This window comes from Anticarsia gemmatalis, chromosome 1 (genome assembly GCF_050436995.1).
Source record: "Anticarsia gemmatalis isolate Benzon Research Colony breed Stoneville strain chromosome 1, ilAntGemm2 primary, whole genome shotgun sequence".
Lineage (NCBI taxonomy): Eukaryota > Metazoa > Arthropoda > Insecta > Lepidoptera > Erebidae > Anticarsia > Anticarsia gemmatalis.
In genome coordinates, this window is record NC_134745.1 from 12899953 (window position 1) to 12925363 (window position 25411).

The 25411-nt window shown below is 33.6% G+C and overlaps 1 protein-coding gene across 6 annotated transcripts in view; it reads right to left on the reverse strand.

Annotated features, from left to right (window-relative positions):
• LOC142979368 (uncharacterized) overlaps positions 1 to 25411 on the reverse strand; it is a 59571-nt gene that overhangs the window by 13785 nt on the left and 20375 nt on the right. For 2 of the 6 annotated variants that reach the window (XM_076124275.1, XM_076124356.1), the window contains exon 3: positions 1522 to 2284. The exons of 2 other annotated variants lie outside the window; for them this stretch is intronic. In XM_076124275.1, the coding sequence (XP_075980390.1) occupies positions 1969 to 2284 (316 nt within the window). In that variant the 3' untranslated portion in view covers positions 1522 to 1968. Of the gene's footprint in view, positions 1 to 1521; positions 2285 to 2588; positions 3183 to 25411 lie in introns of those variants that run through there. 2 more of the 6 variants (XM_076124437.1, XM_076124524.1) reach the window with 1 other exon arrangement.

The window sequence follows — 25411 nt, forward strand, 5'->3', positions numbered from 1 at the left end:
ATTTCTGAGTAACCAGCAGTTATCTTATCAGGAATTTTGACAGTTTTTTTTTTACATTAGCTGTCACTAAGTAAAAAAAACTTCAAAATTTACGAATATGATGCGTCGAATGACCTGTCCTTAGTAACAAAGTTTCATGACCTTGTTCATTACTGAAAGTGTCAAGATCGCAGTAAGATTTTGTTTGAATTTGTTTTCAACAAATATCATATGATCGACACCGTCTGTGAGTTTGTTTGTTCATTATTACGGAGGTGTGATGTCAATGACGTAATACAAACCGAGTTTTATTTATACTATCTCAAGGTATGTATAGATTTACCCATTGTAACATGCAACATAAGATTTGTCATTCAGACTGTAATGTTTCATGCAATCAAATCACATGTTTTAAATTTTTGTGATGCGATTGCAAAATTACCGACTTTATATTGTTAGAATTAAAATTGATAATTTATGAGAATGGAGACCTATATGTTTGATACTTTTTAATGTAAAAAGCAGTGAACACTACTGAATGTAGTTTGAACAAAGAAGGCACACAATATAGTTAATAACCAGGACAAATACAGGAAAAAAAACTTTTCAAGTTGGGGTCAAAAGACAGAAAAACATTCTGTTCCACTGCAGAACGGCGTGCAATCAAATGCTACATTGCATGTTACGTTATGTCCATCTGTACGTACCATTATAAGTATGCATATATGCTTCACCACAAGATTGCCTTGAGACCTTTTTATCACACTAGAAATAAGTATCTATTCTGTCTGAGAACTCTGAAAATATGACACCAAAGGTGTGTCAAGTAAATTGTACTTTGAATAGATTTTAAACCTAGCAAATCGCTGTGAGGAAGAATTTTGTTTCCATGTTGCACCTCTTGCCATTTAATTTTATTCTACATATTCATAGCAGCAGTTGGCTTTATAAAGAAAAATAAGTGTAAAAGCACTCAGTAAAATGAAATTAATGCACCTTAAATTATTTTAAAAGTGCATTAAACTAGGTGCTAGTTAAAATGCTTTTATAGAGATCCGTCATGTTGTATTCTCATAGGTAAAAATAACATACTCCTGAACTATATTGTCACATTTCTAAAATTCTGACGGACACACCTTAATTCAATTAACAAGTCTAGTAGTTCGGTGCTAACAGACGTACAGACAAACACGCGCTAAATGAAATATATTACCAACATGCTGCAATACATTACCACATCCCTGACAAACGAACATCAACTGTAACTCATAAAGAACTCAGTCCAATTTAAAATAACTGCAAACACACAATTGATGATGAAGAAGAGCTTATAACCATCAGCGTTGATGATAAATTTGAACTTTAACTATATGATGTTACAGTTGAATTTGGTCTGGTCGAAAATGTTAATTGTTTATAGTACAACTGCCAAAGTAATGCGATACGTAGCGACATTGAATTTCCCATGTTTGCTATCAGGGAAACTGCAATGAAACTGCATGTTAATGTAGGTCAGGAATAAAACAAGACGTTTAGTAGAAACAATGTTTATACTGACGTAGAACAATTGAGTGATGTAAATATTAACTCGTTAAATATAACAAGCATTATAAAAGCTAATAAAGAACAGTAGCAAGTAAATATTTCGAAATACAAAGCAAATAATAATAAAGTTACTTGTTAATTTCGCAATTCTTTTAAACTCGGATGGAAACAAAAGCTGAGAAAATAAAAAGCGTATACTACTTTATAATTTACAAGAAACCATAAAAAGTAATATGTTTTTGTATGAAACCAGAATGTTAGAAATCTATATCAATAAAAAGTCCTACGTATCTTCAAAACTTGATAACAATTTATAGCTGCGTAAAAAATCCGTATGTATAACATAATTATGTATACAAGTCTCTATAGTTACATTTTAGAAGAAGTCTATCAGGTTAATAAGAAACTATTGATAGCAAGAGGTAATTTATAATAATGAGAACATTATTGTGTATATTCAAAGTTATCATCATCAGGCTCATCCACATCAAAAGCATCGTTAGATGTTGGATCATCCGCGGCCTCAACTGTGGCATTTCCTTCATCAGCATCAACCTCTGCCCCATAAGGTGAAGAACCTCCGCCATCACAAGGTGGTGCAACTGGTTCTTTATTCTCTTCTTTCTCTTCTTCGTCTTCAACTCCTTCTTCATCAGTCATTGATAATTCGGAACAAGTGCAGGGTGTCGTTGGTGTTGGGACAGGCTTAACACATTTACATTTAAATGTGCCTCGGCCACACGGCTCGAAGATTGGAACTCTGTGGAGATAAGACGTGATTTAGATGTGTCTAGAAAATTGAAGAGTACAGAAAAAAAGACTAATAACAAAATGTTATAAAAATAAGTAATATACACAGAAAAAATATAACGGAACATACCTTAAAAAAAAACTTGAAAATTAAAAAGTTTTTTGATGTTATTATTCTCTTTGCATTTTATAAAAAAGAAAGAAAAAATACTGTTGTAGCAGCAATAATCGCAATACATTTGATTTGGATTGAAAACATAAAAAAAAATCGGAGATAGAACAAGCAAACCGAAATGAAACCTCATTCATTATGCAAAGATGAAATATTTATTAGTAAAGATCAAAATCAAATAGCAATATTGACATAAGAAATACAACATGGATAATGTAAGTTAACACACATAATTAACAAAGTAAACAATTACTATCAAATAGTAAATAGTATTTTTATGACTAAACAAATGGTACAAGTCAGATTCACAAAGGCTAGCGGAATTTTGACATATTTTATACCTATTTACCTATCAATTATTATTTATTTGCAAGCTGTGATGAAACCATAATATAAATTATAAAAGCTTAATTTGATTCAAGAATTTAGCTCCAGTCAATTATCATATCAACTAAAAACAACTAAAATCTATTCCGTAGCCTCCTCAAAATTAGCATCATCAGCCACATCTTCGACGACATCTCCCGCCGCAGACTCATTTCTCGTTGCGATCTCATCAGCTACGATCTCAGCTGCAGCTATTATAGCTTCTGGCAGCCCCATTTGAGCGGTAGCCTGGTCATCATCAGTATCAGTATCCGTGTCATCTCCATCTGAAGTATGCGACCCTCCCATCTCCGAACACATACTACACTTGCATTTGTATTTTCTCGAGAACGGCTCGAAGATCGGCACTCTGTAAATACAAAAAGAACGAATTATGAAGTGTAGTTTAAAGTGTAAAAATCATTGGAAGAGATATTTGAAAAAACAAAAATATATGTAAAAAACATACCTTAAAAAAATCTGGATGTCGCGAAATAGTGATCACTTTTCATGCGAACGATTAAAGTCCGTAAAAGGAAGTAAATATACTTTTCATTAGTAAATTAATTAATGAGTCTTTCAAAGACCTTAATTTTACGAAATTAGAGTTTAATATAACCAAAGCCAAATAGTCAAAATATTTTTTGAAACACTATCCTAATTGTTAGAATTAAACTAGAACTAAATAACTTTGAAAATATTCTACAAAATGACGCCCACTAATGCAATTACAAAGAAAATTATTGCACTCTTGTTACAAATGCAAAAACAGTTTCTTTGATCGTTACAAAAATAATTCTTAGATTAACGTTCACGAATGTTTTAAAAAAAATGTAGCCCGTATCTTTTTGCGAATGGTTTGACGTATGATAAGAAATGGTCTAATCCGGGATTCAGAAAGTTGATAAAAAGATTCAGAATAAAATGTAACTTTGCATAGCAACAGTTAGCTCCAGACGGTTTGTCAGTTAACAAAAATATCCAGGCATTTAAACATGACGACGTTTTAGAAACATTATCCAAAAGCAATGAACAATAAATAGTTTTCAGCATATGATGAGATTAGATGCAGAATCAACAAAGTCAACTTTATTTCTCTCATATCTCTAAAGCATTATAAAAAAGTGAACTGATATGTCAGTAAATTTATATGGAACGTAGCTTCCAGTAAAGTTCTTTATTAATAAGTAGTTTGCCCTCCAGGGTATATAGGTAGTTCGTTATCACCCAGGGCAAGGACAAATCGATTTAGTCCTCCTTAGAGAAACATAAAGTAATGAATTTCATAGTTCTACGAAATTCATAGTTTAATGTGACTCACAGTATATTTTATGTATAAACTTATGCTTTGATCGTGAAATAGAGTAACTAAGGCTTGTAACTATAGACGAAAACTTATTTTTGAGATATGATCGGCGAATGAAAAGTCTTTGTAGTTTATAAACAGTTTAAAGGCCCTTTAATGTAAGATGTGTCTTTGAATACCTACGTACTTTAATTTGTAAACTCCTAAAATTGTGTCTTAAATTGTTCACTACATATTAGAAATACAAAAAATTCACCGTTGGTTCAAATCAAATTAAAATAAATATAGTACGGGCTAATATTAAATATTGTGGACTGGCATATTATGAATTCTTAGACGGTATAAATACAACACTACATGTATTTGCTTCGAATTCCAACAGATCTGGCTATCTATATGACCGATTTTAGCTTGATTCCAAGTTTCGCAGCAGCTCAATAAAAGTCAAGCCTCCTGCATAATAATTAATGTTCAACATTAATTTAATGATTCGGAATACAAAATGACGTTAAATCGATAATAATAACGTGACATTGTCAATATTCGGCCACGAAAGTAAAATATAAACTGATTAGATAAATATGCGACTGAAGAATAATGTCATTTTCTAGAATATTTCCAATTCTGATACATATGTATATATTTTATTTATTGTGATTTGTGTCATCAAGTTATCTTCGATACCAGTCTAGCTATCGTGCAAAGATAATTTTCATACGCAATCTAAATAATGTCAAGTGCAGGTTGTTACATAATTATGTTGGACTCGAGGACCTACATTAATAGAAAAGAGATAAATAGTTCTTTTTAGTAGTCTTTGAGACTGCTGAAATGCAATTAAAATATGCAGTCTGAAAGATATTGTATTTCTTTAATGTAAGTATAAAAATCGAAAAGGCTAAGATTCGGCACTATCTTTATAAAATGATTTCCAAAAAACGTTTATCGTTAATCGTGGTTAACAACAGAAATATGTGAATAATATAGGATATTTGTTATCCAATTATCAAAAGGCCATGTATTTTCTCTCTAAGCGGCCGGAGGCGCAGACAAAAGCTTGTGCATAATAAAATAAAAGATTTCTACAGCATAATTCAGGAATAGATAACGCATCGGGCACATGCGCACGCGCATGTTTCTATGTTCGGCTGTACGTCTGTGCGTTGTGCGTCTATTTACAAGTGCATACGTCGCGTTGGCGCAGTGCAACAACCCCGTTTAGAGACACCATTTCGCATTGAAATATTAGGATAGATAGTAATCCTGTTAAAAACTATAAGATTTTATGAAAATGCTGGTAAAGCGTCTCAAATCATACATTAAGAATATTATTATGGCTGTGCTGGAAAAATATAACAGTGTTAAACTGTGATTCGGTTTGGCGGCAAACTTTTTTTATGCTAATAATATGTAAAATTTTAACGTAGCGCAATCACAGGATGAACCAAATATTTGTTTTATTAGGGAATAATACCTCAAAACTACTACCAAAGTAAAAGCAATGTCTGACGAAGTGTTAATCGTCTGGCTTTGAGATAGATTGTTGGAAGGTAGAGTTAGAGAAAATTTAGATAAAGTACTTTGGCATGCCATTGGGCATCACCAGGGGCGTTGTTTATAAAATTGGCAGCTGACCGACGAAACTGACCTCGTATTAGTATCAAAGTCAAGAGAATTAAAGCGTTTAGTAATTAATATAATGTAAAAATAAAGGTGTTTAGCCATCTTGTTCCTTATCACGGTGTACGACGAAGTTGTTGTGAAAGATGTATTGTCATAGATGAGAAGACTTTCCCTCTTAATCATAAAAATATATGAAGTTATGAAAGGCTTTAAGAGTTTTGTTTCTTTCACTCCTTAGCGAAATGAAAAAGAGGAAACATATTATAGTAGTTTTTTAACTAAAATAGATTTATAGTGTGTTTATGAATAAGAGGGTATATATCTAAACTCTGGCTTACTAACCCCCAGTTTCTGAGGTACATTTAGCGGTAGTTTATCTATTCAATAGCGTTTAAACTTATACAAACAAACACGCAATTGAATAGATAAACTACCGCAAAATTTTACTCAAAAACCGAGGGGTAATATACGCCGTGTAAGCTTTGATTTATAGGTGTGTCACTTTCAATCCAGTTTGAAATTGAATATGACTGAAAAAGGCAAAACAAAATGACTAATCATAGTTGTAAGACAGTTTGTATGCCTGTCACTTATAGTTAAAACTTATTAGAATGAACTTCAGGAAGGGCAAAGTAATAAATATCAGAATGCACTACTCTGCTAATATTATAAATGCGAAAATTTATACGAATCGATGATCGGAAATGTTAACAAAACTTCGAAATTGGTTCTGATTTAATTTAGCTCGATAGAGTTTTAATCAAAAAGATCAGAGTTTATAATTTATATTAACACATAGGTTACTTTCGATCTCGGAAAACCTTGGAAAATCACGAAAAATCATCCGCAGATATAAGCTTATCTAAAGAAACAAACATTATAATTGAGGCCATGAGAGCCAGAGCGGCCTAACTTCTAAAATAATAGTTTACAGTACTAAGGAAAAATAATGAGCCCTAATTTGTAACAATTATTACTTCAGTAAATAAATATATGCATCATTATTTGATGTCTTCCTATCTTAATTGTTGAAGGACGTCTCTGTAAACATATTTTCAAAACACACTATTTTAGCAATATGACGTTTCCTTGTTGAATTCACGTCATACTCCATTTCAAAGTGTCAAATTAGCACAGACATGTTGAAGATGCTAATGATTAATGTATACAAACTTATTTATTTGTATTTCACGCTGGCACACACCAAAATCCTTTTGTTTGGACACAGCGAATACATTGTTCATTTTAGTCGAAGAATTAATCTATTTTAGTTTGTCGCTAATCGAATGCTGCGGCTTTTCTTCGACAATTTGAAACTAACGATCCGATTTGCAATGAAATGATGAATGATACATTAAAATTGGATACATACGTACACTGATTGTTACCTGTTAATTTAACACGAGATTGAAATTAAACTGAACTGAAACTGAGATATTTTTTACTTCTTTTCATATTTTTATATACAAATGAATCGCCGAATCCGAAACTGCGCGGGTCAGCTAGTATCATAATACAATATTCAAGCTATAAAATTCTTACTACACTCTCTGGTAGTTTCTACGTAATAATCTTACAAACAAACAGACAAACAAAAAAACAAACTTTATAATACTCTAAAACGTAGTGCTACGATAAGTGTTTATTATTATAACAGCTCTGTTACTACGTGTAAAGTGTATTTTCGTAAAAGAACGCGTGCGTCACACAATTACGGGATCTTCAGAGTATCGTATTGTTGGTTAAATCTATTACTAGTACATTTGTTAGTTATTGTAATGAAAAGTATTGTAGATTGATGGAATGTGGGGTTTAGTAGATAAAGGACTTATTCGCAAAACGCCTTACCCCTAAAAAGAGGACCTAATCGTCCAATGGCTTATTCTTATAAAGGCTAATTCGCAAAATGACCTATTCTTAAAAAGACCTATTCGCAAAATGGCTTATTCTTATAAAGACTAATTCGCAAAATGACCTATTCTTAAAAAGACCTATTCGCGAAATGACCTCTTTTTACCAGTTGCCTATTTTTATTTTTTTTAAATTATGTTATTCTTAAAATAACTTCTTCTTTCTTGTTATTATTGTGATTTTATTTAATTATTGTTAAAATAGAGGAAAAGCAGTAGGTTTTTGATTATCATTCATATTTTGATATTTTTGACCTTTTTAATAAATAATAAATATGATTATGTATTCCATTTCTTTAAATATTTACTCTTTATACATACTTAGACTATGGATTATGCCTACATCCTGAAATTATGTTTCATGTTCGGGAATAGGGAATTTTACGAATAGGGTATTTCACGAATAGGGTATTTCACGAATAGGATATTTCACGAATAGGGTATTTTACGAATAGAGTATTTTACGAACATGGTATTTCATGAAAAGGGTGTTTTACGAATAGGGTATCTCACGAATAGGCCCAAAAACGACTGCAAGTCATTTTGCGAATAAGTCCTTTATCTACTAAACCGAATGTGGTATGGGAATCATCACCTTTAAATTTTGCAAACACATGTAGTTCATAGCTTTAGTTTGCATCTAATAGTTTTTGCCATTTTTCTTACATCAGGTAGGAATGAAATGTCTCAAATTCAATGTCATGGTGTACTCTTAAGGATTATAGCGACTGGGACCATAATTAATTGGAATCTTGGTCCCGATCGTCGGATCTTGTAGTTCTATATTTTCTTTCAGCGACTGGGACCAGTTAAGCAAGAAATTTTATTAAACCCTTACAGTCGAAATCAGTTTGTTATTTACCTAATATTAAAGCTCAAGACTTGTTCACGAACTGTATGTTCGTTGACTGTTTGAACTGAACTTTATTATTTAAACTTGTAGTGCAGTCTTAATAGGTTGTCAATAGCCGGATACAGAGTATTCACATACATCTATACCCACATAAATCACGCCTTTTCCCCACGAAAATAGGCAAAGAGAAACCAAAGAACGCAGCTTGGTATGATCCTTCCTTGTTTAATTCGTCTAGATTTACAGGACCGCCGGTTACGAGTATCATACCATTTACACCTGACATTTTTGCAGGACATCTATACTAATACTATAAAGCTGAAGAGTTTGTTTGTTTGAACGCTCTAATCTCAGGAACTACTCGTCCGATTTGAAAAATTATTTCAGTGTTAGATAGCCCATTTATCGAGGAAGGCTAAAGGGTATATATCATCACGCTAAGGCTTATAGGAGCAGAGTACCAGTAAACATTGTTTCAAAACGGGGAAAATGTTGACCTATTCTCTCTTATGTGACGCAAGTGAATTTACGCGAGTCAGCTAGTCACTAATAAGATGTGTTTTTCTTTCTGGGACACAATATTTAATAAAACAAATAAACAATTTAAACAGTCTCATAAGATCAGTTACATTTGGCGACATTACAGTTTCCGACAGGGAACATATTTGCCACAAGTGTGCTATCCGCTTGAATAAACCTGGCCATTATAGCGGCTAAATCTGAACTCTAATAGCCATTCTGTTTTGTTCCTTTACAGATGATTTCATCACCTTTGGATAGATATGTAGATATTGTTTTGTTTCATTAGTAAAACCCTGACAGGTTTTTAATTGCTTTAATTTTATCTTTCAGGTAGTCTATCTTTTAAGTATCTGTGACTAATTTATTCATAAAAGTTTCATTGATGACCTACTATTGGGCAAAGGTCTCCTCCCGTAAAGAGGGAGGGTTTATGCCTTGAGTCCACCACGTTGGCCAAGTGTAGGTTGAGATAAAAGCTTCGATTTACCCAAAAAAATCGATCCGTAATATTTTGTCGATATTCTGGTCTTTGGCCTTTGCTCTTCATGGCGGTTTGTGTCTCACATCTGATTATGATCTCCAAAATAACCTACCATATGGTAGGTTATTTTGGAGATCATAATCAGATATACTTAATTAATAGTTATTAATACTTATTAATATTAATAAGTAAGCAACATTTCATTTTTGCTTTTTCTATTTTGTTTATAACAACGCGCTATTATTCGCATATGCGGCAATCGGCTGGTGGGCACTATAGTTGTTTGTTTTCTTAGACAATGAAGTAACTGTGACAATACGGCATTACATCACATTATAACATATGCATTGTTCGTCACAAACAAAAATAATAACATATTATTACTGTCTACATGTTTTTATTACATCATTTGAAATATCCACACGATTTATTCGAAACTTCACCATTTGCTTTACAAGCTGCACTTTTCATAAATCAGTTAAAATCCATTATTTCTTACATGCCGATTTATTTGCGGATAAGTGTGTGTATGAACGAAACTAGACAAAAAGATAAATTGTGCAAGGAACTACTGCTCTGATGACGTTTTAACGGCCATGAAGAAAAAACTATTCGCATGGTTGCAGAATAAAGAAAGGGTATTCAAAATTTTCATGAAAATTAAAAGAGCCTTTGGAAATGTATGCTGTTGCCGGGAAGTTTACAACACAAATAAAATTCTATAGAGTCCAAAACAGATGTAAGTAAACCTAAAAAAATATCAAGACTAATAATAAGTTAAACCAATTACAGCTCCACTGTTGAACAAGATAAGAGTCTCCTCCCGAAATGAGGGAGAGGTCAGGCTTAGAGTCCAACAGGCTGGATAAACGTAGATTACTTAAAAAATACCCAAGAACCAAATCTATAGCTCCAATTGCATCTTTAGCATCATTAAGATGAAACACAAAGGTGTTTTTAAATACATCCGGTGTTTACTCAAAGTAGAATAATGAACGGGACATATTGTATCGACGCGCCCACGGTCCTGATGAATGAGACTCGGTAGACTCAGTACTACGGACGCTAACGAGAACATTATGCGCATTTATTATCAAACACTCCCACTAACACGGTGCATTCTGCAATACTTATATTTTGTTTACGTTATGATTCTTGCAAAATACTTCCAGTACTTCTGGTTGTAACAAGTTGTTCTAAGGTAAGAAGTATTTGAGATGTATTGGGAAACCTAGAACACAAAAAGGTATGCCATCTTCAGCACTTAAGCTTTATACGAAGTAGGGATTAGTTTCGGAGCTGAAACCATAGATGTTGAAAGAGAAAGACTTATGAAAAAAGAGAGCGATTTCAAGAAAGTAATCAGTGTAGTATTAATTTAGAATGAAAGCGATATTTAGATCCAGTTTTACACAAAACTAATAGACCGATTATGAAAACCTAATTAGCTAGACTAATGCTTGTTTAAATGAAACTTATCTAGTCTCTACAAGAACGGAATCTGGGGACAAGTGATTTATTAAATAAGTGAACAGAATAGCCCTTAGTTCAATGTATTAGCACAAAACAATGCATGTTAGGCGAGCGATGGTCGGCGGGAAGCGGCGATTTGTCTCGACATACGACGATGCGTCTTATACCAAACTAAATAGACGGTTCTCTTGTACAATGTACAGTCGAACACATAGCTTCCTGCAACCAACATCTTGATGAAGAAGGCGAAAGACATACGGCAAAAGACATGGCAACACGAAAACAGTAAATAGGGTTCAGTCTTCAGAACAGTATGCGGCTATGCGCCATATAACTTTTTGTATCCAGGAGTCAATCATATTATGGCTTCTGGATATCAGTCTGGCATCAGGTCTCTCTAGATGTCTATTCTTTAAATAAAGGGACCGAAATGTGAATAAAGCTGTCATAATTCCACTGGCTAGAGCTATCTGATAGATATTATCTGATGGGCGTGGTGAAACTCCAAAATCCATCCATAGGTGCTGAAAGTGGAATTCTACCGTACCTACCTAGTTATAAGATTACCTTACCCTACCTTGTAAAAATTGCAATGCCTGAAAAAGGTTACTAAGTTGCCACTACCCTAATATAAGATCCTTTTGTATATAACTTAGTAAGCAATAAATAATTTGAATTTGAATTTGATTTTATAAAATAAGATACGCCTAACTATTATTTGTCTTGAACTGTACGTTAGCTAAGTACATTCGGGACATGCCGTCTCCGGCCCACGCACGCCTACCGCTTTCAACGACTTTATACTGATTGGGTACCGACTAGTACCATAAGTACTGGCACTCAGGATTAATGGATCCTGGGCCCCGCTTTTATTTTGATTTGTTTTGTACTGGTTTGTGGAAGTCGAAGATTGTCGCGTGGGTTTGTCTTTAGAGAACAATTTATGAGGAATGAATGCACATTGATGAGGATAAGATGTATGTAATTTCCTGTATGACGAGTGATTGTAGCAAAAGAAGTTTGTCGGGATCGTACCAAGTTCTTTGGTCTCTGCCTACTGCCTATGAAAGAAAGCGTGATTTTATGTTTGTAAGTATGTATGCATTTAGAATGATACAGTAAGCGATCGCACATGATCGTATCGCGCTTCTTATGCTGTGTATTGTCGCAGAGATATTGTTATTCGCAAAAAAAGTCTGGCGAAGCCTTATTATAACATAACACTAGATGTAAAATTAATGCAGCAAATCAATATCAAATGCGTAATACATTCAATGTGAATAAGTGTTACAAAATTATTCTAACCAATTTAGAGTTCAAATGCCTTAAAAAGAAGGAAGAAACAATCAGGTTTCTATTAAAACAATTTGATAACTGTCTGTCTGTGCTAGATTATTAACTAATAATTACAACAAAAAATAACTAATTAACTAGATTATTAATTAGTTACAAGAATACCGCACCGCATATATATTTCTTCAGGAATTGCGTGTACAATATTTTATTTATTAAATTGGATTGGAGAGTGTGGTCGGATTAGATAGGATAAGTAAATTGGGTTATCTAGATAAATCGGATTGTCGGCTTTTTAGATCGTGTTGAACCGTTAAATCTATTTTGTGCGGTTAATCCTCTTATGTTGGCCGCACTGGCCGCATACTTTGGTGACGAAATTAAAGAAATTTTCTGATGAAAACTTGACTTGACTGTTGATAGAAGAAAACCATGTAAAACTATTATATTAGAAAAACAATAGTCTGGGCAATGTGGGAACAAAATCAATTTAAAACAAAATAGTGGAAAATATTATCTTTGATTGCGTACAATGAGAAGTACTTAGGCAAGTTTCTTTTTTTCTTTTCGTGGACACAAATATCGCTAAAAATCTTTCAACGCAGACTAAGATAGGACATATTGAAAATGAAATATTACTTAATACATTACAAAATAATTATATTTAGTAGCTCCAAAGTCCGACGTGAACAAACAAATCCAATTTGGTTGAATGACGTTCAAAATTTTATTTTCAAAGAGCGCGGAATAAAAAAAAGTCACATTTGGCGCTAACACTGATGTTTGACAGACAGCCTGACGAATGGATGTTCACTGGCCACTTGTTGTCTATGGACGGTGCGTCATAGTGTCACGAGGCTTCACATTATGTCATTATGAACGCCATGGAACGAATAGTTTACAAAATACATGATTTTTTTTTATGGGAGTTTAATTTTTGATGGTTTTGTATGTAAACTCGTAACCGAACTCGTAGAACTCGTAATCGGCGTTACTGTACGACAAGATGTATGTGAATGAGACAAGAGAAGTTTGTAAGGATCGTGCAGAGGCGTTTTTTGGTCCCTGCCTACCCTGCCTATGTATGTATGGCAGATAAAGTAAGTTCGTTTCTTGAAAAGTTTTATTAACTGCTTAAACAAAGTCATCGTCAGATCTTTACAGAATATAATCCCATTTAGAAAAAGAAGCTGAACGAAAATACTCTCCTTTATTCGCCGGTTAAAAGTATAAATAGCAAGAGACATAATTCACTCAAAATTTATAAATTATCCTTTATACTAGGACCTAATAAGTAAGAAAACTGCTTGTAAATTATTTTAATGTTTCAGCAGTTAAAATATAATAGGTGGTAATAAATACAGTATTGTAAGTCAGAACACGTCGGAAAGGCTTTAGTTTTAATTACTGTCATGTACTCTCATGAATAACGATGGATTCGTAAATGGAGTAAGTTCTTTCCAACATCCGGACAGCTGGGCTGTACAATTTGGGCATACCTAATTCAATTTGTTATAGTTATCTAAGCAGGATTCGTTATTTTTCACACGATATGATTATATCAATCAATAAATAAATATTCTATGTGCAAAATTATAATCCAGGTTATAAATCATCTTTGCCCGCCATTTCATAAAAATCTAATAGAGATTTATCCTATACCTATTTTATGTAAAACTAGCTGTCCCGCGCAACTTCGCTTGCGTCACATAAGAAAATGGATCAAAATTTTCCCCGTTTTTGTAACATTTTTTATTGCTACTCTGCTCCTATTGGTCGTACCGAGATGATATATAGCCTATAACCTTCCTCGATAAATGGTCTATCTAACACTGAAAGAATTTTTCAAATCGGACCAGTAGTTCCTGAGATTAGCGCGTTCAAACAAACAAACAAACAAACAAACAATCAAACAAACAAACAAACTCTTCAGCTTTATAATATTAAGATTTGTTCAAGCCATCCGAAAAAGTTTGAGAAAAGGCCTTTGATGTTGCTTAACGATTGCTATCTCAATTCACAACAATCGGGGCTGACTTTTAACGTACACTCCGCAGCACGAAGACGCCCAGTTCAAATGGCACTTAGTGACTACCCATCTATAGAATGACCGCGCCCAGGGCTGCTTAACCTACAGATCGTTAACCGAGCGATGAACGCAACCGGTTATGAGCGTCTTTTTGCTTGTAAGAGTAACAAACATAATATATCGTACATCGTCTTAAACTATTGTGTTCAACGAGAATGATTGTCCAGCAACAAAAGATCAGAAGCTATTCGTATCAAAACCTAAGTATACCTCCCGATGGCAATGGCCTCTCGATGACTAAGACCAAAAGAGAAGTAAAACTATCATCTAAAATAGTGAAAGTTCATCATCCTGGAGTCCTAGAGCGTTGCTAGTGGCGTGTTAAAATTAGCCGGTGCAGAGGGGAGACAAAGAGAACTTAGGCTATAACGGGTGTGGCCATGTATGGCTCGGCGGGGACCGCCCGTGTCCCGGAATAGGCGCATCCCTATGGGTGCAGGGCTGATACTAAGAGAAAGGGTTTGCGTTTAACATTTACAAATTGTCTTTTTCAGGTTAGTAGGATTTGCAACTGTAATTTGGAGTTGGATTGCAATAGTTGGATTAGCAAGTGTAACCATTAAATATGGGTAGATTACTCATGATTGTGATTATTGAAGAAATGTCGTACAATACATATACCTAGTCAGGTCATAAGTTCTGTCACACAATAAAAACTTTTCAATTATGGAATGCTGGCCACAAAAATGATTCTTAATTTTGAATTTAGAATCTTTTGCGAAAATAAGAATGTGTATTTTTCATATTTGGCGCATTTTTAAATATAGAGTGGACGCTTAAAGAAGACCGTGTCGCGGTTATCGCGCTACATCGATGTGGTTACGCGCCAGCTCAGATTTTTGATATACTAAAAAAATTGAATTTAACCAAAAGATTCATTTATCGTACCATCAAACGTTATAATAAGGACTCAAGTTTGGAAGATAGAAAAAGAAGTGGTCGCCCTTGCTCTGTTAGGACGCCAGCAGTGATAAAAGCTGTGAAGGTTACGGTTAAGGTGGCGCTCCTCCAGTCCAGACTTAAATCCGTTGGATTACAAAATATGGCAACACTTAGAGGAAAACGCCTGCTCCACACGCCATCCTAATGTGGAGTCACTCAAGGCATCCTTGATCAAAGCAGCCGCCGATATTGACATGGACCTCGTGCGTGCTGCTGTAGACGACTGGCCGCGCAGGTTGAAGGCTTGTGTACAAAATCGCGGAGCTCATTTTGAATAATAGTAATTAAAATAAGAATCCATGTTTTATTACGTTTCTTTTAATATATGAATGATTATTCTAAAAACAAACAGGTCTCAATTATTTCACAATAAAAATGTGACAGAACTTACGACCCGACTAGGTATAACTGTAACTTAAAATTATAAGAGTGAGACTGTCACCCGCGTGGCATGGAAGTGCAATATCTTGTAAGATGATTCAAATCTGGCCTTCAGTTTAATGTATCTATCTAGCTAGAGCTAGATCTACTTTTATATTTAAGAGAATTAATAGGTTTTAAATATTTCTTCGCTGAAAAAAAAACATTCAGGTGACAGCTGTAATAAACATTTTTACAACAGTAATGCTGATTATTAATTTAAAATACATAATCTTCAATTTCTTTAGCTGCCAGCCCTGAGTAACCAGCACTAGTGGTGCAAATAAAGAGAAACATGGTGCATCGGTGCGGTGGGATGCGCGCACGCATTTAGAACGATCACGTATACACGGTTAACTGAATACTGCGCGCTGCTGTTGCTATGCGCCTTGCAAACAGCACGTGGAAATATTGTCTTAAGATAGTATTGATACGATTGTGGCAAGAGTCATTTTCACTAAGATGTATCATAATGGCCTTAAAAACACCAATCCTCATTTTGAAAATGATAACTATTAGCACAAACATTAAAACTTAGATAGAGACTGCCTTCTTCCCGTATTCTAATCTACATGCAATGCGAGAGCTTAATAGTTATGAGTTCTTAGCTGTTGAATTTTTCAGATAGAACCCAGTTTCAGTGCCCAAGTCAGTTTCCACATTGAACTCACCAATTGAGTTGTTAACAGTGAAAGACCCTCCTGGTAGGTACTTAAGATTATCCAATCAGTATAATAAATTAATACTAATGAAGTTATTCTTATTTTGCTATTACGTCTTATTTTCTAATAAACATTATATGACATTATTAAATTGTTTGTCTCGCCGAAACATTACACATGGTTGACAAAAAACATGGTCGTTCTGTTCAACAGATGCTTCGTAATATGTTCGTAATTATAGTTATTATTGCTTCGAGGACAGGTGCCTCTACACTGCTAGTGAACACAAAAGTATTTTTTTAGCTTATGTACTTTTGAGCATGTGAGTTGAAGTCATACATATCTTCCAAAAGAATGACATGACTAAAGAAATCATTTTTATTGAAGAAACTGTCATTGGTCGCTTGGATTCACCATAAAAGGAGATACTATAATGTGAAGAGATTCATTGAACTAGTGTAGAAATTTTAAAACTTGGTAACTAATATTCGTAACATATAATACTTATTTTGTAATTTCTGTTCTATTCAGCCTGTTTCTACCAATGGCATTGCAGCCTAACAAGGAAGGTCCCCAATACAGTTTTTTTTCTCCCACTCTAAGCTGCACTTTTGTCGCAGGGACTTTTGCATACTATACAAACAACGGACATAAATTACAACCAGACCGGATAAATACTTTTTTATATCCAAGTTCATATTTTTATTACCTCGATCTATCATCTGAAACCCACCTAGCAAGAGAAAAATAGAAGAATCTCTATCTATCGTATCTATCTATGGTTAGTGGTCAAAAAAGAAGAAAAGGGACATGTTCACTGAATTATCAGAACACTGACGAAGAACGAATGATGAAAAACTGTTCACTAAAATCAAATCGACCAGCTACCATAAAATAGTGCCCATTACCCAAGGTCCCATCGATCTACCCACAAATAGCTGACCACCACACCACATGCTGAGTCACAGAGTACAGAATCTTACCGTATTATTACTGTTCACCATTATTTCGTGATATTATCACTATGACGCATGCAGTGAAGGTTGCCTTCAATATTTTATGATCCTTTTTTTTATTTTATCGATTTTCTTTTGTTACTTTTACAATTGTTACTGTTGGTACGACTGTCTTTAAAAGGCAACGAATGGTATCCAGTAGTTTTATTCACGCTTACGGTGGATGCTCTGCCCCCTTAGATATGATAATGATGTTCCACATAGAAATATTTTCCGAAATCTGAACGAAAGTTTAAAAAATGATGGTTAAGAATCATTTAGCTTATCAGATAAAATGTTAATAATTGTTTTAATAAATTTGCTGTTACTTTATCTATTGGATAGAGTCACCGGCACTCAACCATGAATTTCTTTATGAATGTGGCTCTATAGACTATAACCACTAACAGGCGTAGAAGAACGTTTTGATATCCGAATGGTAGTGCGAGAGAAAAACGCGTTGAAACAAAAAAACCTCTTCACCTCTATTATAATTATATAATGTTCGGATTGTACGTTTATTTAATGACTGACAATAGTCATCTTAAAGCTACGAAGACCAGGTGAAGTTGATATTTTTGATTAAGTTACTGATACGATGATGAATGAACGACTAAATAGACAAAGCATTGTTATGCAGCAAATCGTCAAAAAACAGGAAAATTGCTAAAATTATGTTACAACAAAAATATGACATAGAAACGACCAGTAGCTTGATTTTCTACCGTTATCGAATACAGACAACAGGCTAGCTATAGAAAAAATGTATGACGGACTGTAGCGGGCGTCGTAGAAACTATATTGGTAGTACATTTTAAATGTCAAACTATCGATACTCGATGGTTCCAACTGTAGAGAATCATGCTACAGGAAACCCAATTTGAACCTTGACACTTAAGGAACAAATAAATACCAACAACATGACACAACATCCATTCCCCAAAACTAAATACCCATAAAATCAATATCGTAACAACCCTAGCGTGACGTCATCAACTAGCAATTTCCTTTAACCAATACAAAAGCTGATTGATGAGCCTACAGGCTGTACACAAATATGCGTATACAGTATACAGGATGTATACAAATGCGTGTATACAATATACAGACTGTATACAAATCTACCGTGACAAAAGGTACCACGCCGTCTGTTCCCACGCGGTCAAGGACGAACCGTAACGTTAGGGATGTCACTCAAGCAATTTGACGTCGTTAGCGTCGTTCGGAAATGAATAGTTAGCGTTCGGCAACCTTTAATATAGTTGTGAGTCGTTAGCGTAATCACAGAGTGGAATAAAATTGCAAGGTGGATTTGATTTTCTAGGAAATTCACAAACCATTACTGTCTCTTTTATGATTGAATTACAAAACTATATAAAACGTTAGGTAAATTACGCGAACTAATTCAAGTTAGTCAAAATTCATAATGCTTTGTACCCTTTTCACACGACATAAACATTCTAGCCGATGATTTTTACTAACCTATCCAAGATATCTATTAACATAGATAGTTCTTATCTAATGCCATCAACTGTTGTAAGACCATATGCTCCTATAGATTAACAGCTTAAGAAATAATTATTATCACTAAGTAATAAAACATGTTAAAAGAAGATCGTGTGCAGATTTAAACTGAAACTATGTTTTCCATTTCCATGGTAGCAATTATGCTTTGATGAGCTTTCTTTCAGTTGCACTGCTTGGTAAACGAACTGTGTTTAAGCAACGTTTGGCGCGGTCATTCTATAGACGGGTTACCGCATAATGATATTTGAACTGAGCATCTACGTGCTTCAGAGCACATGAAAAGCCGGTCCCGGTCGTTGTCAATTCAATTCGAAGGCCTTTCGGGCGGCTTGAACAACTTTGACGCTATGTTGACCACTAACCATATGATAAAATAATGCTATTTACCTACTATATTGCATCCTAGCTCCTAATGATATCTATAAACAGTCGCCGATGTGTGATTTACAGATTATCAACACTTAGAGATAGTATGGCTTTGTATCGAGGGGCGATCGCGACCCAGTTACTGAGTAGCTGTCGACAACTCTGAATGGAAAATTTACTAGCATCTTAGAACATAAGAACTGTTTTTTCATAGGAGTTTATTTGGTATTCAATATTCGAAGCAAAGACGACACGATAGAAATTGTTAATTTTTAAAGATACTGCTGTTGGTCTGTACATGGTTGATTTCGCCATTTGAATGACCATATACTTCAATAATTTTACAGGACATAGGTTTAAGTCATAAGTTAGGCTGTTACAGAGAAAAAATACTGAAAAAATGGGCGGAAAACTGTAATATTAGCTTGTAAAATATTCTACAAAATTTCTAATAAAATAATAAAATAATTCTCGTAATCAAAAACTTTGTAAAGTTTGCAATATGTATTTTAGAATTCGTATATCTTCCATGACGCTATCCACGTATTTGTAGCTAATCTTATCACACAATCTAAGTTTACTTGTCATGCTATCGATTGCACCATTCTAGCCAAAATTTTACATTTGTAGGCGTGAAACTGTCGATGACAAATATTGTGATAAACGAACAGTGATAAGTATTTGCGATTTCTTGCGGAATTTTACTTATTCAAACCTTTACCTTATTATTAAAGAATACTAGACCATAGATAACGGTTTTTTCCGAGACGGTTGGCCTTTCCCACGATCTCTAAAAACTGTCTTCACTTCATTACCATCACACCATATATTATCTATCTGAAGTTTATTTTAGAGATTTTTTACTTTAGAGAATTGCGGTCTACGAATAAACTACATAATAAAACCTTCTACCAATATTATTATATTTATTTATTTTCCAAATTGCTCAAATACAAAACGCTGTCCTATAATGTAGTCGGATTATCTTGAAGCTTATTACCCTAGCACTAAATAATGAAATAAATAAACATTAAGAATAATTTGCACAGTTTTCCAGCCCTACACTCTCGCCAGCCCTACAAACTACACGAAAATGTCTCACAATATGTCAGAAATAAGAATGAATCGAAGGGGGGACAATAGACGATAAACAGTTCATTTTAATCGCCGTTCAAGGACGTAAAGATCGCTATCAGTAACGACACGGCAAGGTCGTACTGTGACATTAGTTTACGAGGTTCGAGGTAAACACGCGTACGTACATAAATAAGTAAAGGCACGGAAGATTTGAATATTAGGGGGTAATCAATTGAACTGGTAGGCTGAATTTGAACACGCGATGTAATAATAAGACGGTAGTCCTGCAAACAACTTTTGAATATTCGTAAAAAAGAAATTGATCGTTTTATGAGCAAATACTCTATTTTTTGTTTAGAACGGGCAATATCAGATGTGCAACAATCACCGTACCTTAACCAAGACCAATTTCATAGCAAATCGGCTCAAATAATGATGCCTTTATAAGCATAATTATGATAATAAATTGGAAATGTACATAACTTTATTGTCCTAAAGATAATATAGTTAAACTAACATATGAGAAACACGAAATTTTTAGTTCAAAACTTAATAGACACAGTGTTTCGTTGAAAAAAAGTCTGCCACCTTAAATTATTTATGCAATCGTAATTCACGATTTGATAACGAATATATTACAGTCGTATTATTTTATACGTCTGCATTTGTAGCGTCTTAATTAAAGTGAGTTCTATTTTTTATGATCCCGTATGATCTATTCCAACTTATTAACTCAATAAACAGTACCCGTATAACTGATTAAACGCATCTTTTCACTGAATAGTCGTCAACATACCTTTTAGTTAATCATTGAGTGAGCAGAGTGTGAAGTAGCTATGGATAAATTCAATTACATATTGTAGGTCGGGAGACAATGACTGTAACATCTATACTTCTATACTAATATTATAAAGCTGAAGAGTTTGTGTGTTTGTTTGTTTGTTTGAACGCGCTAATCTCAGGAGCTACTGGTCTGATTTGAAAAATTATTTCGGTGTTAGATAGCCCATTTATCGAGGAAGGCTATAGGCTATACATCATCACGCTACGACCAATAGGAGCAGAGTAGAAATAAAAAATGTAACAAAAACGGGGAAAATCTTGACCCATTCTCTCTTATGTGACGCAAGCGAAGTTGCGCGGGTCAGCTAGTACATTATATTTCTGCACACTGTACTCCATATATAATTCAATAATAGAATCAATAGGAACTCTTGTGTGTCTATTTGTCCGCTTGGAGTAATTTGACAGGCTACCTAGACGAGAACATGGGAAAAGTATATAATTTTCTCATCAGAATAAATCATAAGATGAAAGTCGTGGGCAGATACTAGTTATGTCAGAATATGTATTAAGTTTATAGACTGTATCCCATCTGGCCCGGTGACTTGGCCCGGCACCGGGCCACATGGGAAAAAAAAGTTTTAACTGGCCCGGTGCTATGTATACCGGGCCAGTTGACACAAATCGAGTGCCATCGTCCCCGGTAAGGGGAGAATAGAGGATACGCCTCGTAATTTGTGAAATACTAACTACATGCATCTATGAAAATTTATAAATCTAAATAACTTATAAATCAAACTGTTTAGTATAAAATAATCAGACCTACAAATTCAAATAGATCTACATTTGGCTTCGTTAATTGATATTATTATAAAAATATTGTTATTATGTTCAAATTCAAAAACATCTACTTTTGACTTCGTTGATTAATATTAGGAGGTATTAAAAAAATATTGTTATTATATTCAAATTCAAATAGATCTACATTTGGCTTCGTTAATTGATATTATTATAAAAATATTGTTATTATGTTTAAATTAAAAAAAAAACTACTTATAATAGTCTATTTTTGGTTGAGATTTATGACACAAGTTGATATCGCGTCATTCACAATAAAATCTGATTATTTTATACTAAACAGTTTGATTTATAAGTTCAATCCCTTTCATAGATGCATGTGGTTAGTATTTCACAAATTACGAGGCGTATCCTCTATTCTCCCCTTACCGGGGACGATGGCACTCGATTTGTGTCAACTGGCCCGGTATACATAGCACCGGGCCAGTTAAAACTTTTTTTTCCCATGTGGCCCGGTGCCGGGCCAAGTCACCGGGCCAGATGGGATACAGTCAGTTTATAGCCCGAAGACTTTTCTTCCATTATCATTGAACTAAAAATGTATGTTTCAAATCTACTTTTGTAATAGTAATAGCAATAAATAAAGTAAAAATAGTTGTACAGATTTATCGCGGCTCTTTTTACAATTTTATTTATGTTTCCGGCCGTTTCGAATACTTTTCAGTTTCATCAAATGATTGCGCACACAACACACAATATGTAAATAAAAATAATGCCATGTATAGCTCTTTGATTGACTAAAATTTTACCTGTGCAAGTTAGGAATACCTACTAAACACATTACCCAACTAGCACACAAGCTGCTTATACAGTCGTTATACAGCTTGATAGTTGCATAAGAGTCGTTCAAATGCTGTACAATTCTCTATAAGTTGTATACTAGCTATTTAAAAAACCCTTTAACAGCTAGGCGGGACAGTAGCCGTTTAGTAGGAAACTAATGACTTATAGTGATATATGAGCATGTAATTGCATCGCTAGACAGCCTAGGGAAGTATAACTGAGTTAATGGAATCTTCTATAACACCGTTAACTGTATAAGGGGACTTTAGGAGATAAAGGAGTTTAAACGGAGTTATGCGTTGCGCTTATAGCGCTCAAGAGCGTAAATAAGCTTTTTGTAATGCCTTAGGTTCTATAACAGATTTTTTTAGGGCTAGTGTATTACTCATCTATAAAAGAGTTGCGTAGGTCTTTAATAGCGCCTTGAGCGTTATATCAGATATTTATATGGCTCCTGTACGGCAAATAGATGTATAAGGTATCATTCGAAACATTTTTACAGCCATGGGGATTACAGAATTATGTTAAGCACCTAAAGCGCTATAACCGAGTAATATACCTTTATACTAAAGCTTAAAATTATTATCATAATATATTTACATAGGTGCAGTGGTGGTTCAGTCTGTCAACTGTTTTTAAAGAATAAATAAAATAAATAAAATAAATAAAATAAATAAAATAAATAAAATAAATAAAATAAATAAAATAAATAAAATAAATAAAATAAATAAAATAAATAAAATAAATAAAATAAATAAAATAAATAAAATAAATAAAATAAATAAAATAAATAAAATAAATAAAATAAATAAAATAAATAAAATAAATAAAATAAATAAAATAAATAAAATAAATAAAATAAATAAAATAAATAAAATAAATAAAATAAATAAAATAAATAAAATAAATAAAATAAATAAAATAAATAAAATAAATAAAATAAATAAAATAAATAAAATAAATAAAATAAATAAAATAAATAAAATAAATAAAATAAATAAAATAAATAAAATAAATAAAATAAATAAAATAAATAAAATAAATAAAATAAATAAAATAAATAAAATAAATAAAATAAATAAAATAAATAAAATAAATAAAATAAATAAAATAAAAAAAAATGATTTTCAAACTATTTTAATATTCAACGACTGACCCCTAAAAGTACGAGTAAAATGCTGGTGTGCGACCAAAACAATAATATTGAAGCACTCCTATGCCACAACTGCAGAACCTTGAGGTCTACAACAGCAAACACTAGAGCCTTTGTACAGCTTAAGCCGCTAGAGCAGATGTAACCAACTCTTGATCGAGACGCCATTACAGATTTTGGTAAACATATTTTTTGAGGTTATTACGATCTTTTGAAGATCATATAAATCTATAGCCTGGTAACGTTAACATAATTAAAATCATTTTTTATTACCTGTAACCCTAATTAAACTATCTGTAACCCTCAAAGTCTTATTTATGTTCAAAATACAATTTCCAAATCCACATATCTATATAATTTTTGCATTTAAAACTGAATATTTTGAGGGCGCATGAAAATATTGACGATAATATACATATATATTGACAGCAAACTGGCACTCGCACTTTCATATCACGTACACAAAGAAATAAAAGCGATAGACTACTTGTTATTTTCATAATCCAACCCGTAAAAATAAAATGTCTCCTCATTTGTCACTGATGATTCATTTTAATACAATATATTTAGTTTACACCATAATAAACCGACCATATTACTAATTTAGAGCGTTAGCATTTATAACCGTTACACAGTAGCGCTAAAATAAGGTAAAGGTGGTATAATCGCGCTGCAAGAGCTTTTTCGAACGCTCGTGGCGCTAACCACCTCTGTACAACAGCTGGTAAGCGCCACGAAGCTGCGAAAAGCTCTTGTAGCGCGATTATACCACCTTTATCTTATTTTAGCGCTCCTGTACAACTACTATACTACGTACTATTATAATTACTATTTACGACCACTGTAGATCCAATGTCGAGCTATAAGCTGGACAGTATGGGCCTATTTGACGCTACAAGAGATCTGTAGCCGCTTATAGAACCACTATACTTCTTACTAAGGAGCCTAAGGCGTTATAAAAATCCTTTAACCGGCCATAGTGCAGCTTGTTATAGCGCTTGTGTGCTAGTTGGGTAAGCTCTTAATTTCTTAGAATTTTAAGCCCAAACATGCGTAATTTTGAAGGTATGAACATTGCATCAGCTATATTTCCGGACCGGAATAGAATCTACCAACAAATTATATCGAAGCTCAAAATAAAAAAAGTTGTTTCTCATCTATACCAATATTATAAAGCTAAAGAGTTTATTTGTTTGTTTGAATGCACTACTGGTCCGATTAGAAAATTTATTTCAGTGTTAGATAGCCCATTTATCGAGGAAGGCTATAGGCTATATGTCATCGCGCTACGACCAATAGGAGCAGAGTACCAGTAAAAATGTTTTAAAAACGGGGAAAATTTTGACCCATTCTCTCTTATGTGACGCAAGCGAAGTTGCGCTCAGCTAGGGTCAGCTAGTGTCAGATAAATACTACTCATTCAATATGAACACCATTAAAAATGCATTGGTCTTGCACCAGCTAAATTCAGCGTCCAGTGGAA